Source organism: Notolabrus celidotus, chromosome 11 (assembly GCF_009762535.1).
Source record: "Notolabrus celidotus isolate fNotCel1 chromosome 11, fNotCel1.pri, whole genome shotgun sequence".
NCBI classification, from domain to species: Eukaryota; Metazoa; Chordata; class Actinopteri; order Labriformes; family Labridae; genus Notolabrus; species Notolabrus celidotus.
In genome coordinates this window covers 29,495,576-29,510,797 of record NC_048282.1, presented here as the reverse complement: position 1 = coordinate 29,510,797, position 15,222 = coordinate 29,495,576, and the positions used below count along the sequence as shown (strand labels likewise).

The window sequence follows — 15,222 nt, the reverse complement described above, 5'->3', positions numbered from 1 at the left end:
ACTGATACAGAGGGGATGTATCAGAACTTGTGCTTTTAGCTGCCAAAGTGAAAGTCATGTCATGGTTGAAGAAGTACATTTTGTGTCCTCCTTGGTAGAAAAAAAAATCTTCTACGACGTGATGTGTACCTTCACCAGAGTGACTTTTTACCCACAATTCAATTACTCCTCTTAATTGATGTGTTTTGCTCACGCCCAGTTTTTCCTGAAGGTCTTTTAAGACGTTCTGCACCCCAATGTCAAGAGCTATTCCCTCATGTCCTTGATTCGTTGCTTCAAGTTGACTTTGAATAATTGAGCTCCATGGCAAAGCTCATCTGTGTAACTTTAATAAATTATCACCCCAGAGATCCAACCTGAAATAACTGCTAATTTGTCCTGCAATAAAGATATTTTGTTCCAGACTGAGCTGGCAGAGATAAAATGGCCCCAGCTCTTAAAGACTTATCGCTGGGAAGAATTAAAAAGCACAGGACCTTAAATCTAAAGCTCTTTGGTGTTTGTTAAGATAAAAAGCTTAAATTATAGTTTTCCTCTCTTTTAGAGGCAAAATAAGTAACTTTTATGGTTAATTAACTAAGAACAGTGAGCATTCTCTGGATAAAACAAGCATGCGTTTATGCAATTCAGAGCTAAAAGGCATATGTCAACCAGAAAACACGATGTGGCGCAGCTGTTCATGCCACACAGAGTCACAACAGCCCCAAGCTTTTGCTTTGTGCTTTAAACAAAAAATGGTGAAGAAATACAAAAAAAGACAATCTCTAAGAATAGCTTGGAAGTCAAGAGTGTGTGTGTTTTGCCATTGAAGGATTGCTGTGGTTTGAAATTACACTGAAAGGCAGAGGTTGGAGGCTTTAGAGATTCAGAGCGTGTCTCTGGTGGAGGGGAGAAGTCAGTGAAACGGGATCTGTGTCGGTCAGCTCTTTCCTGACCTAAAGGTCAGAAATCTCAATTGAGCATTCTTTTTATAGGCTTAGATATCCTTGAATCCGTATAGTGTGTCCTCTACTGTGGATCCATCAGTTTTATTGTTGGCGCTATAATTCATGTGGAGTAATATACATGCTGTTTTGGACAAAGTAGACACATGGGTCCTTGGATTTATAGTTTCCTTTTTTGTAGACCAAACTGAACGTCTCAAAAATGGTTTGGTTGAGGGCCATTTTGATAATGTGCAGACATTCACAGCTCCCAGGCTACAAACCCTCCTGTTTTCTATTCCCTGACTCTTCCTCTTTTCCCCACCCAGAGTATTTTTTAAAATAATCTCTGGAGCCGATGGATAGATACTGTTACAAACAGACTTCATGTCTAATTCAAAAAGATGTTCATGGTACTCAAACAAGACAACATGAATCTGAATTTATTCAGGCTTTGCACAACTTATCACATAAATGTTGCTTCATGTTTCCCTTGTAAAGTCTGGCTTCATATAAGCTAACGTGTTCTTCATATCTCAGATTGACAGTGTGGTTATGCACAAACAGAATTTCTGTTATTTTTTCTAGATTGTCTGAATTTCTATCTCCATCACTGGTTAATAACAATTTGTCCAGTACTTCAAAAACCTATGAAATCCCTATAATACTGCCTTCATATTCACTATTAACAATGTTAGCAGGCTGAGTTCCTAACATTATACTGGATAAATATAGCATCTATGCTGCTAGAATGGTTGCTATTCTTGTTTGTGATACTTATAAAAAACAACAACAATTGAACTGACATTCATATGACTGTCCCACAACACACCACAAAAGCCAGAGTAAATGTAATGTTTCATTTGTGCATAGAACATATTTTGCTTGTGCTAACATGTGCTCTGCATATTTCAAACGACATATTGCGTGTTTATGTCCATGTGAAGTTAATGTTTTTTTTCTTTAAGTATTATGTTATAAAAGTTCTTTGTCTAGTACTTCAAATCTTTTAAACTCACAAAAATCTTACCCTTATTGATAATAAGCTACGCTAGCATGCTAAATTGCTAACAGTACACTGGCTAAACCTTGTAATTGTAGTCTTGTGATGCCTACAGACATAAAACTCATGAACTTTAATTCATACAGTTTCATAAATGAGATCTCAATGATGTTGGTGAACCACATTTACCATAAAAAAAGTTAATATTTTTACCTCTGCTAACATATGCTCTGCATATCTCGTTTGCAGTAATGCTTCTGTGAAATAACAGCGGCTTCTTTGTAAATATCTTAGTTTTATTTAGCACCATCACTAGATAATAATTCTGAAATGTAAAGAAACTTCAGAATGTATAAAAAACCCATAATATTCCTTTATGTTGATAGTTAGCAAAGTTAGAATGCTAATTTGATAGAATTAAAGGGGCTAATCTGGATCTCTCTAGCATGGTTGTAGAGTCTTGTTTAAAATGTAAACCAGTTATGAGTAAAGACAAGGTTTTAATTTAACATTTTTATTAGTTTGATGTCACATATTGTCATTTAGAAAAACATTATTTCTGATAAAAAATATAAAAGTTGTATTCTTTTCAAAACCTTGATAACTGGATAAAATGTGCTGAGTTACAAGACTTGAACCCATCTCGCTGCTTTGATGAGCTCACTTTGTCACCAGCAGTTCTTCCTCCTCAGCCTCATTGGCTACCTAAACCTGTGTTTCGAGTACACACAGTTAGACGAGCAGCCAGGGCCAGTTTGTGGCATCAACACCAGCAGCAGGGAGCGAGCAGAGCAGTGTCAGGGTGTGTCTGCGGTGGAACGTGTCCGGGCGTCAGTGGACCTGACAGGCTGTGGCTCATTAAATCCCCGTCAGACGCACGAGGTCAAGACAACAACAGCTACAGCTCGAGCGACCTGCTCCTCCTCCATGCGTATAATGTAGAAACACACACACAATCAAACACACACACAATGCGACTGCCTAACAGGACAGGATAATACCCCAGACCTATGAGTCGTTTTATTTTTAGCATTTTAATCATCACTGCCAACTGCTGAGAAATTCTGAGAAATCTTAAAGCATGAAGAGACTAACGGCTTATAGAGTTATTATTCTGGATTCATGCACATGGGAATTATAGTGTTTAAGATTTGATAGAAAAAGTTGCTGTTTTTGTTGTTATTCTCTAACTGAACACTTTGTGCAAGTTGTGTCACTGTGCTTTCTGTGTGGGAGGATGGATGGCAGGCTGGCGTTGGGAAGCAGGTCGACAGTGATGCTGCAGAAGGTTTCTCAGTGGGGTAGAGAGGGAGGGACTGGGGGCAGTGTTTGGCAAAGGATAAAGTGTTGAGCTTCATTTCAGGTTCAAACATGCAGGCTTAAGCAGCCCTTCTTGTTTGACTGGGTTTTCTTCAGCTATACTAATAAAATCAGTGACGGCTGCCTGCTTCTGACTGTGATTTAAACTAAAATGTAGTGTTATTTGAGTTCTTTATATGGAAACCAGCTCAACGGACTCCAAACATCTGACTCATGTCACCTGTGCTGAAGTCCTATAAGGTCGAACAAGTGAACCGTAGCCAAACTCAGGCTGTGTGCTGCCTCATGATCTCTATCTAACCTCTGTGCCCCTCTGTCATCCTCTCCCACCATTACACCCAGAGAAGTTGCTTAGCCCTGGTGGCTAGTATACAATTTAGATGCACATTAATTCATCGCTTAATGCTAAAATGAGACTACAGAATGTGTTGCCGTGAAAAAGCCATTTATTCATGAGATGTTTTTTTTAGAAATCAAACACAAAAGCAGTCTAACGAAGAATCTGTGTGTGTTTTGGCTTGTAGCACTGTATTTTGAAAGACAACCAAAGACGTCAAATTAAATCAACTAAGAACAGATGATATCAAAGGTTTTTCATGCCACAAACCTCGAAAAAAGCACTGATTGGAAACAGATTTTTAAAGCCTATAATACTAAGAATGACAAAAAAACAAATTAAATTCAAAACCTTTATTTATTCTGGAAAGGACTTTGAAGTTTCTCTCATTTCCAGTGTTGTCGAGATCAACACAAACACACATAATCATTCATGAAATAATAGATGAATTAAAACAGATGCAATTTGAGACCCAGTGGTCAGAAATCAAAGTCTTAAACTCTGAAAAAGAGGGAATACATTTCATCTTTAAAGTCTGTTGGAGGGTATTCCATGAGTTAGGGGCGTCAATGGAGAATTCTGATCCTCTGAGTTCAGTGTAAACTCGTGGGGCTTTCAGAACGAGCCAATCAGAAGAGAGCGTCATGTAGGATCCATAATGCCACTCCAAAAAGTTTGCAATGTAAGAGGGTAGCTTTCCAGTAAGGGGCTTAAAAATATACAAATACCAGTGTTTTTTTTCGCCTCTGCTCAAGAGAAGGTCAACCAACCTTCTCATAAAGGACAGTGAGGAGTGTCATATCTGTCACCAGTTATGAATCAGAGAGCAGAGTGGTGTACAGAGTCCAAGAGTTGGGGCGTTGAAGCTGCAGCATGTCAAATACAGATGCTGAAAACAATAATACTAGGAAACATTTAGATTCTGTTTTGCTACTAACCAACTTTAAGGTCTAGGGTAAATCTTCACTTCATGCATTTCATTTGATAACCTCGTTATTGTGTCCTCTTCCTCATGAGCTCCTCTGTCAGAAAAAAAAGGAGGAGGTAAATCTGAAACCCTGCTGTCAGAATTTTGGACAAAAACCTACACCATCCATCTTTATTTCATAGTATCACATTTCAATCTCACCTCTGCCTTTTCCCTCCTAATCCCCCTCTATTTTCCTCTCCCTCCTTTGTTCATCTCTGTAAACCCACCAGAGACCCCTCTGTTGGTCGAGAGGATGAAGAGGAGGATATCTGTCAGATCTTCCTGTCCAGTGACTTTTCAAGTGGAAAGGATTAGTTGTATTTGGCTCTGTCTCGTTAGGCCTGCTGGACCACAGGACCCAGAGGTGCTCTTGCCTGGGCTGCTGCTGTTGATGGTCTTATTGCACTCAAAGAAGCCCCCCCACCCTGCAGATAGACACAAACTGGCTAAGAGGATTTGATCTTTGTCGCGTGATGATGCTATTCTCCCACAATAATGGAGCTAGAGATCAGTCCTATCCATTAGGAGTAGATGTGATTAGGTTTTATGTAACTTTGACTGACATATGTTTAAGCCCATGATGTCTGTGCAATATACAAAGAGTTAAACCACTCCTATCTGTATTTGTTAAACATACAGTATGACTCGCTCAGCATAAGGGAGGCAGTGGTGAAACAGTTACCCTGGTTCTTTGAAAAGCTATCTATTATTTTCAAGTGAACAAGGAGGTGTTAAATAGATTTTTTGGGACAATTCTGTTTTTGATGCTGGTCAGAAAATTCAGATGGCAACATATTCACAAAGTGTCTTTGTTCAGAGACCAGTATGTGGCATGTAAGCCGATATACAAACTAAAGCTAATCTGGCTTGGCTCCAGATGGAACATTAGAAAACATAAAACTCAACAATAAATTCAAAAGAAGCTGTACAAAACACAAGCTTATCAATAAATGGATTAAGAACACAAAGCTTTTTTAATTGAACAATATTTGGGGCATTGGTTTGGGCTGGTGGTTGGGTCGTGCAGCCCATGTGCATAAGCTATGGTACTCTGGGCAGAAAAACCAAGGAATATAACTTTAATAAACAACAACAAATAAAAAATAACAATGATTCAGATTTTTACAGGGCATTGGAAGGTCTTTATTATAGTATGAACAAACTGAATCTAAAAAACTAAGGTGATTAACAACTGTTAAAAGCCTACTACAGTTCCTGCCTCTTTCTCCTTAACTACTTTTCATATTACAACATGCCCGTACACACCAACACTCTCATGATTGCTTTCACACATTCATAAACCTCCTTCAAAAATCTCTCTTCTGTCTCTCAACGACAAATCTTATGTTTCTTCTTGTATTTATCCTTTCTTTGTTTTTTTGTTTTTTTGTTTTCTTTTCTTATCAAATGTCTTATCAAGTATTTAAAAATATTTTTTTTTTGTATTTTATTTTTCTTTCTTTCTTTTCTCTTCAATTTTTTCTTTTTATTTAATTTATTATTTATTTTTTTAATATCTTTTTTATTAGATTTTTTTCTTTTTTTCCTTTGTTTTTAATTTCTTTGATCTGCTTTCATTTCGCCTTCCAATATTATACCTGATAACTTTGATTTGATTATTGTTCTCCAACACTACTTCTTTATTTTGCTACTCTTGCAAATCAAACTAGAAAAAAGGGAAAAAAGAAGCTAAGCTCAACTTAAACTTAAAGACCAATTTTAATTTGGAACTTTAGTATTAAATTAAAACTTTAAAAGTAGTAGGATAAGGGTGCTGGTGGCCTAGCGGTCTAAGTGCCCCACGTATAGAGGCCATAGTCCTCATCGCAGAGGTCGCTGGTTCTACTCCCACTGGTCGACCATTCACTGCATGTCTTCCCCCACTCTCTACTCCCCACATTTCCTGTCTCTCTTCAGCTGTCCTACCTAATAAAGGCAAAAAAGCCCAAAAATATAACTTAAAAAAAAAAAAAAAGGTGTAAGGATAGTGTTTGACTAGCTGCTTCATGTAGCCAGTGTTTAGCAACATTCACTGTGTCCAGTTTTAAGGGAAACTTCAGAGTCATGTTGATCCCTGAAAGTTGGGAAGAAAATCAAACATGGCCTAGATGCTGAAGTATTCCTTTGATACTAGGAGGAGGAATATCTTCATGTCAGGTTCCTCTTTTACTCCCAGTCCCTCTACCTTGTGCATCTCTGTCGCACTTTGTGTTAAGGTGACAGTGCTGCTCTGATAATGTCAGAGGAACGCTATCCGCCCGCTCCGGACATAGCAGCTGTCAAGTCACTGTCGACTCAAACCAATCTTCACCATGTCAGCCACATCCTCAGAACACACACACACACACACACACACACACACACACACACACACACACACACACACACACACACACACACACACACACACACACACACACACACACACACACACACACACACAGCTGCTCCCCAGGAAACACAGAGCAGCAGAACACATTATTTTCTTCACAGCTTAAGTGTTTGACTTGTCGCCTTAGCAGCACCTGTGTCTTTAATCAGTACGCAAAACACGCCATGACAGACCTCCACTGAACAGACAAAAGAAGAACATGTCCTGGGGTATACACTTTGCAAACAAACGGGGTGATTGTTCATTGTCCTGGAAAAATCCATAAAAATCTATATTTCTGTACGAGCCTCGTACATCATCTGTAGATACATAAATGACTCTGGGAACACTGCAGCCACAGGTTCTTGTCCTGCCTGTGTAAGCCTGTGTGCGTTCAATGACCCGCACCTTTATTGAACACAAACTAGATTTTCCCATGTGACACAAGATGTGCTGGAATGTGCACTAACTCCTGTGTTTACATGAAAACACAACGTCAGCCTGCAGCAAGTGCAGTGAACATGAGGGACTGTCTCTGAATTTCTTTTGGTTGGACAGTCATGCGTTGTGCTGCAGAGTCCGTTTGCATGAGTGTGTTTGCATGAGTGTGTTTGCATGAAACAAAGAAATGATTTGCAGTGTCCTGTTATCCCAACTCTCACAGAAAATGCACAAACCTTTGAAGCTTCAATTATTCTTGACTTTGAATGCGTTAGGATGTGAAACCGAACAGCTCCGCAGACCTCCGGCATCTTGAACTGAGAAAGGTTAAATAACAAAACAACCTCCTGCCTGCAGTCACAGGCTCTTCCTCTAGATGTTATGCAATTGGTACTTTCCCCCCTCACCTTATTACGGTCTCACACCTTCTGTTCACTCTCTGATTGTGTTTCCTTTCTTCCCCAGCTCATTCGCCATGTCTAAAACAGCGGTGAAGAAGCTGCACTGGCGCTCCAAGGTGCAAGACAGCTTTGTTCCCTTGCTGGGCTCATCAGGTGAGCTGGGCATCGCCATCGGCGGAGGAGCAGATTATGGAGAGTTTCCATTCGTCACGTCGGCTCCGGGAGGCATCCTCACAGTGGGTGATATCATCATAGAGATTGGGGGAACACCGGTGTTAGGGATGACATTAGGAGATGTCCGGGGTGTACTCAACTCCAGCCCACATCCCATCCGGATCAAAACTGTGTCACCAGGTATGACTCAGCACTCTCACAAATCACACCTCTATGAATGAGTCAGCAGTTTATTGTTCTGGAGGGCGTAAATAATCTGCACACTGTCACAGAATGTGTGAACACAGCAGCATGCAAGGCCTTTCCTTCTGCTGATTTCATTTATGTTTTACAACACTTAGTTCTGATTGAGTGATTTGATTAGACTGAAGACATTCTGTGTGCACTGAAAGAGAGTATAACACCACAGGTATATTTAACTGTGTGTTACCAAGCATTCTTTTTACAGTTTGATCAAGCTGGTTCCCCTATTAATTATATTGTTCATCCAAGTAACTAACAACAGACTTTCATTTCTCTTGTGGCATTATAAAATACAATCTTTGACTGTATAGACGGATGGATGATATGTCTCCATTACCTGTTGTACAAAAGTGAATCCAAAATATCAGTCAGCTCAGAAAAAAATGTCTGGTGCTGCCTTGTCGTTTATGTCCCGCCTCTTCTGCTCATCAAAACATGCTTTAACTTAATGATGAAACAACAAAAATCCTTCAGGTTGGCTTGAGTGTATCAGAGTCATGTGTTGGTCCCTTGCGTCAGGGTTTGTTGCTGCACTTTTCCTCCTCTGTTCTGTTAACCCGTTGCACCCAGCGCTGCAGGAGCCACATTTGTCAATACAACTATCGATCATTTGATTTTATAGGTTGACTCATGTCCCATCTGTTAACATGGCGTAGGCGGACTTTATGACCTATACTGCAGCCAGTCAGGGAGGAGTGCTCTAAATGTTTTGGTTTAACCTTTGGGGAACTGTCATTTTCTTTGCAGTCTACAAATCTACAAAGTAGCAAGAGTGTAAGAAAATTTGATGATGTTTGGCGACAGGCCAGTTTCAGTCACACTGTGAAATTATACGTGTCAATGGCGCAAAATGAAGGATTAAAGCTAGGGTTGGTAGTCATGGAAAACTAGCAAGGAATTTGAATGTAGCATTTCCTCAGGACTCCGTCTAAACCTCCCCCCCTCCCCTCGGAGCTCCTCCAAAACGATGCCCCTGCTCACATGCAAGAGTGCCACTGATTCGCGACCATTTGATCGTGACTGATTCAAAACCGGTCCTCAGCACATCGTTTGTGTTTTGCACTACGTCAACTCATGTCTCACTCAGCAGTAAGAAAACACCAAAACATTATCATAGTGAAAGTTAAAAACACAAACAAACATGGCTGCTGTTAGTACTCACAACTGTCATTATCCAGTTGTAACGGTGACACGATATCAGGAGAAAAGCTATAATACACATAATACATCTAAATTTTCTGTAGGACTTACTAAATATCATTAATTATTTTGCTTGTCAGAGCCCCCGTGGTGAGAGCTTTTTAGACTTTGATCTGGACTACAGTCCTGAGCAAAGCACCTCATTGGGTCAGAGGGGACAGGCCCAATGCCGAGCGAGGGGGGACAGGGAGTGCACGCAGGGGAAATGTACGTGCAGGAGGCTGGCAGAACAGCAGGACAAGATTTGATTGGTTTCATAGATTGGACCCTAAAGGCAGGGATTGGTTGTTTTTTTCCCAGGTTTACTTCGGCTGTAGATAGCGGCTTTTTTTCCACTCTTTTTTAGGAACACATTAGATCATTTTAACCATAATAACAAAAAGTGTATCTAAATCTGACTACCAACCCCAGCTTTAAGTAAACAAAAAAGAACATTAATGTAATGTCTTAATACCATTCACTGCTATATGTTAGTACTGTATAAAAGCGATAGTAAATTCAGGATTGTGTCATTGTTCTGGCTTTTAGCACAGCTGTGATTCTTCCATAGATACACAATCACAAACATATTGACAGCCGGGCTTATATGCAGCACAGCACCACTCCCTTTTCTGTGCTTAATTGCCCTTACTGATGCAGTCGATCTTTGATTCTCTGCCCAACACAGTGACAGCTAAAGTTGTTGATGTTTTTAAATGCACCAACTTCACTGGACTACACCCAAACAATCTGTTACCCTGTTGTCCAAGCTGCCACTCATAATAATCTAGCTCAGCTGACTCCCACAAGCCAAATCTGCAGCCTCGAGCATTCTGATGCCTGATTTACACTCGTCAATTAGTCCGGATATGTCAAGGCGATCGGTCAATATGTGGGTAGGGGGTCAAAATTGTTGATGACACATGACAAGAGCGAGGCGATATAGTTGTCTGTCACCAGCGAGGGGTCCTTGATGTTTAGATCAGGGGGCTGTGGTAACGGATGTCTCTGTTGGCTCTGAACAGAGCAGTATGTCACCGGGATGTCACCTGACCACGGCTCCTGATGGCCTTGGTGGCTAGATTGATAGCTGGTTTGGCAGCAAGGGTGTAAATGGGGACCTTTGCTCCCGCTCACACTGCTGCTGCTAGATCCATTATCATTTCTAAAGTCGGCCTGGCCCCTCCCCTGGCAGCTCAACTGGGTGTAGTGTGGACAGTGATGGATGAGCTGATGCGACCGGTTGCTGTACCACACCTCCTCCTACTCCTGCTATTACTACAACAACTCCCTCTGCTCCAGGCTCAAATACAGGACACAGGGCTGCAGTCTCCAGAGGCAGGAAGCAGTTTAAAGGTTTTAGCTCTAATGCTGGTGCTCTGTGGGGAAAAACAAAGAGCAGTGATATGATGGGTCTTTCTAATTTTGCTCAGTGGATTCAGCCAGCAAAGCCTCCGTCTACAGAGCCTTGCATAAGCACTCACTCCCTTTGAACTTCTCTGCATTTAGTCGTGTTACAACTGTGAAGTGAGATAGAGCTTTTTGGGAATGTGTGTAATGAATCACAAAATAGTCTTTAATTTTGTGGGCATTGCTGACTGTTGTATAACACAGAACAAAAATTATCAACAAACTATTCACCCTTTTTTATTTCCTTATTTCTTAGCATGTTTGCTGGGTATCAGTATCAGCCCGATACTTGCCCTTGACGGGAGTGAGACAGTAGTATTTTTTCCCCTTATCTCTAACCATCATGATACTGCTTTTGGTATGGGGCTGATCCAGGGATGCCAGAAAATGTAGACACGGTCACTACTATCTTACACACCTGCTTCACCTCAGCCCTGCACGGCCCAAATACTACATCCTGAGTCACCAAGCTCTCCATCATTTCTTGTGTGTGATCTGGAATACATGCAGAAACAGACACACACTCACACAAACATACACACTCACACACAATTAACTAGTATTTTTATTTCACTATATATTGTTTTACAATCCTCAGACATTACTTTCATGCCACTGATCAAGGTTCCCCCAGATGTTAATAAAGACAGTATCCATTGTAGACATGTGATCCAGCAATAGAAATAACTTCTGAGTTTTGAATAATAAATAAAGTTGTGCTGCTGTGCCTCGTCCTCAAATGTACGCATTTGTTAAATTGGAATGTTAAGGGCAAAATGTGCCGGCCTGAGCATGGTCTATTAAAGTAGAAGGGCTGATGAAATCCCCCTGTGTAAATGGCGACCCACCAGCCTGCAGGTGCACCTTTTTGAATAATCAAGGAGCTTATTCCAACCTCTTTGTGCCCTGCGCCTCACTTAGCAACCAAATTGTGCACCACTTCACTAGCAAAATGTGATCAGACATACCCTAATTAATTTTGCAACATGTGCTCCAGACCATGCACTTTAGATCGTATGGCCCATTATGTTTTGAAAAATATGTTTTTTGTTTGGTTGTATAAGTACTGAAAATGGTTTCTTATAGAGTTTGTGTTTGTAACATTAACCCTCCTGTTATGTTGCGGGTCAAATTGACCCTTTTTAATGTCAATTTTATGCAATACATGCCTTCCAAACCAGCTAAATGCAGCATCAAAATCCGGGCAGCATGTGACAGAAGAGGTATCATGTTAATTTATCAACATCACTTCGTAAAAAAAAATAATTCAAAGTGTAAAAAAAATAAACAAAAATCTATTTCATGTAAAACTATTGTATTTATATTTATAGCTTTCCATTGACATTAAAAAAAGTATTAACATTAATTTGAATGAAAAAACGAATGAGTTATCCTCACTGAACCATGATCTGTGAGAATTAAAGAATACCATTGGACTAAATATTGATTTAAATGGTTAATAATGGAGTTAAAAATTAGATAAAAAAAATAGTGTATGGGATTTTTTGGGGTTCTTTTAGATAATTGAATATGCCCCTGGTCAAATTGACCCAGGAACATTATTGCTGTTCCAGAGAAACAAACATAACAGGAGGGTTAATTAAAGGTTAAATTAAATGACTAATGCAGTTGTCTAAATTGTTATTTTTAATGGTGGAATCAGTATCAGCCAAATTTGCAATACCTTAAATGGGATTATGTCTCAATTGTAAGAAAGCACTAACTTGTTTTGGAATTAATTTTCAAATTTTCATTTCTCATGTTATTTTTACAACTTCACTGAAAAATACTTTCTTTCCACTATTTTGAACTATATATTTAACTTTGAAAACACACACTAAAGAATATGAAAGAAATGTACAAACTAAAATGTGCACAGCTTTGAGTACTGTGAAATGCCAAACTAAGAGCAGGTGCATCTCATTGCCTTCGGCTGAACTTGTGCATCCAACAGATGCTTGCTTTAAGGACTGTTTTTGTTTGTTAATCAAATGGTAAGAAGCCAAATGTGTCTGTGTGAATCCTTGGTTCTTACACTGTAAAATGTAGAGAGAAGTCCAAGTGGGATAAAGACTTACGCAAGGCTTTGAACCTCTCCTTTGTGCAGCTATTAACCTTGACATCTGACTTCCTTAATGCTTGTCTGTATTGCACAATGTACGAGAGATCAGCTCATTCAATTTCCGAGAGCTGATGTTGAGGTCTAATAGACTAGAAAATAGCAGCTGTTTCATAACGAGATGAACAAAAGCCCTCGTATCTCCCAAAAGGCAGCTGGCTGGATTCATTTCCCTTTACGGGCAGCAGGCATATGCAGCCAGTAATATGTACGCGCAGTTGACTGGCTCCACTAATAAAGTTATAACTCTGTGACGTTTTTTTAATGGCGCACAGCACAAATTCAGTCTGCTACCAGGCAGAACCACTGTAACAGACGGTGGGGGTAGGGGGTGACAGGGGCGTACAGTCTGTGGGGGAAGCACTGACAGCGCGGTCGTCTGTCAGAGTGACAACCTGGAGGTGCTCTCAGCCAATCCATAACAGTGAGTGACCTGTCATCAAAGGTCGTAAAGCACTTGAGATGATATTAGGAAATGAAAGAGAGGAAACCCAAGCGCAGATGATCAACTCATCCACCCCTGGTGACAGCTTCAACTGTTGTGTCTGCTACAATTAACCTCAGCAGGTTGTTATGTATGCATGAGGTACCCAGGGAAACACATTTTAAATTCAGAATCTATGAGAAGGGATGTAGAGAGATCAGTAAGTGTGAATGTGGAACACTAGGTTGTAAAATGAAAGTGTTAAATCAAGCCTGGTGGTAAAGATTAGCACTTAGAATAAATTTCAGTCTGCGTTCGACAGGCAACAAACAAATCTTGAAGTAAATATACATCATCTGAGTGTTTGTGCTTACTTGGCTGATTCCCTTGTGTGTGTCTCTCTCTCTCTCTCTCTTTTTGCTTCTTCCTCTCTCTGCTTTGCTCATACCTTTGCCCTTCCCTCAGGCTCCACATTGTGCAAGGATCTCAGGTTGTATCTGAGTAAGTGCTTCACACCCGGCTCAGTGGACAGCCAGCTTCAGCAGGTCATCAGAGAGAACCTCTACCTCCGAGCTGTACCTTGTGAGTCCCAATATGTGCTTCTTTTCGTTCTGTAAATATACTTTCTCTCTCTCTTTATGAACCTAGTTTTTATATATCTTATCTTAAGACTTCTTTGTATGTTAACCCATGTATTTAGTTTCCATATCTTAAGCCTTTGAGTTGTTTTAAACTGACGCTATCATCAGAAATGCCCAAAATACAGCCTAAAATGATATAATGCTCTATTTACTGTATTTCATTTTTAAATTGAATTTACATTAACTGTTAGCAATAAAACTAAAGTAATTTATTTAATAACTGGAGTGTTTTTTGTCAGACAAACAGACGCTATGCTGTCCCTAAAGCTAGCTTAGCTTGTTTCTAGGTGCTCGTCTTGTTTTGTAGTTTGTATTCCCTCAATGTTCTGAGCCAGGCCAATGATAGCAATCATGTCACATTCACACAGGGTTAAGGAAGATTAATGTTAAAACAATAAATTATTTGTATTTTTTATTGTAGTGTTACCACAGGGAACTCATTCCTCATTAACTTTAGTCTAATGCCAATCACAGAAGAACTTGCAACATTTTCTATATAAGCTCAGGACATATAAAGGAGACTTTTACTGTGTGAATATCTTTTAAAGATGTACAAGGACATTTCCAGTGAAATCAATCTACAGTCAACTGAAGTGAGCAATAAAGGGTATTAAGCAGAAACTAGACTGTATAGAATATGGACATAGTATCAGTGACGTCACCCATATGTTTCTGAAGCGCTGTTTTGAGGCCAATCGGCGGCGGCAGCCATATTGCTGCTGTCGAGGGCTTTGAGCCTCCTAGCCAACAGCTACAGTGTTCCCGCCTGTCAATCAAGTCAGCTGTGCCTCTCATTGGAAGACTCGTGATCTCAATATCTTTGAAATTGCTGCATTAGAAACCCCCCCCCCCCCCCACAGTGTGTCGAGAATTGAGCTATCCAGACTACACTCGTCTTTTGTTCCAGGCTGTAAACATGTTTATTTCTGCTGTAAAGATCGGCTTTTTTGAATTGGTGTGTATGTGGCTTCTGGTACTTCCAGAGCCAGCCTCAAGTGGATCCTCAATGAACTACAGTTTTTAGCACTTTCGCATTGGACTCATATTTTTAGACTGGAGGTTGCCGCTTAGCAGAAACTCAGCTTGACTCGAGTGACATCATCACCCCCCTGCTTGGTAGCGGTACACCCGACTTCTTGGGACCTTTTCTTTGAAAAGAAGGCTGGCAGGAAAAAGTCCAGATGAAGCCAGGGTGAAAGCATATGTTTGTACTCACAAAGTAGATGTGAGTATTAGAAGTGGCATAAGGAAGGAACAAAATGGTAT

General features: G+C 40.2%; 1 protein-coding gene across 1 annotated transcript in view; it reads left to right on the top strand.

The window, feature by feature from the left end:
• LOC117820935 (membrane-associated guanylate kinase, WW and PDZ domain-containing protein 1) overlaps window positions 1-15,222 on the top strand; it is a 61,694-nt gene that overhangs the window by 8,060 nt on the left and 38,412 nt on the right. The window contains exons 2-3 of the mRNA XM_034694883.1: window positions 7,831-8,120; window positions 13,781-13,897. Of these exons, the coding sequence (XP_034550774.1) occupies window positions 7,841-8,120; window positions 13,781-13,897 (397 nt within the window). The 5' untranslated portion in view covers window positions 7,831-7,840. The remainder of the gene's footprint in view (window positions 1-7,830; window positions 8,121-13,780; window positions 13,898-15,222) is intronic.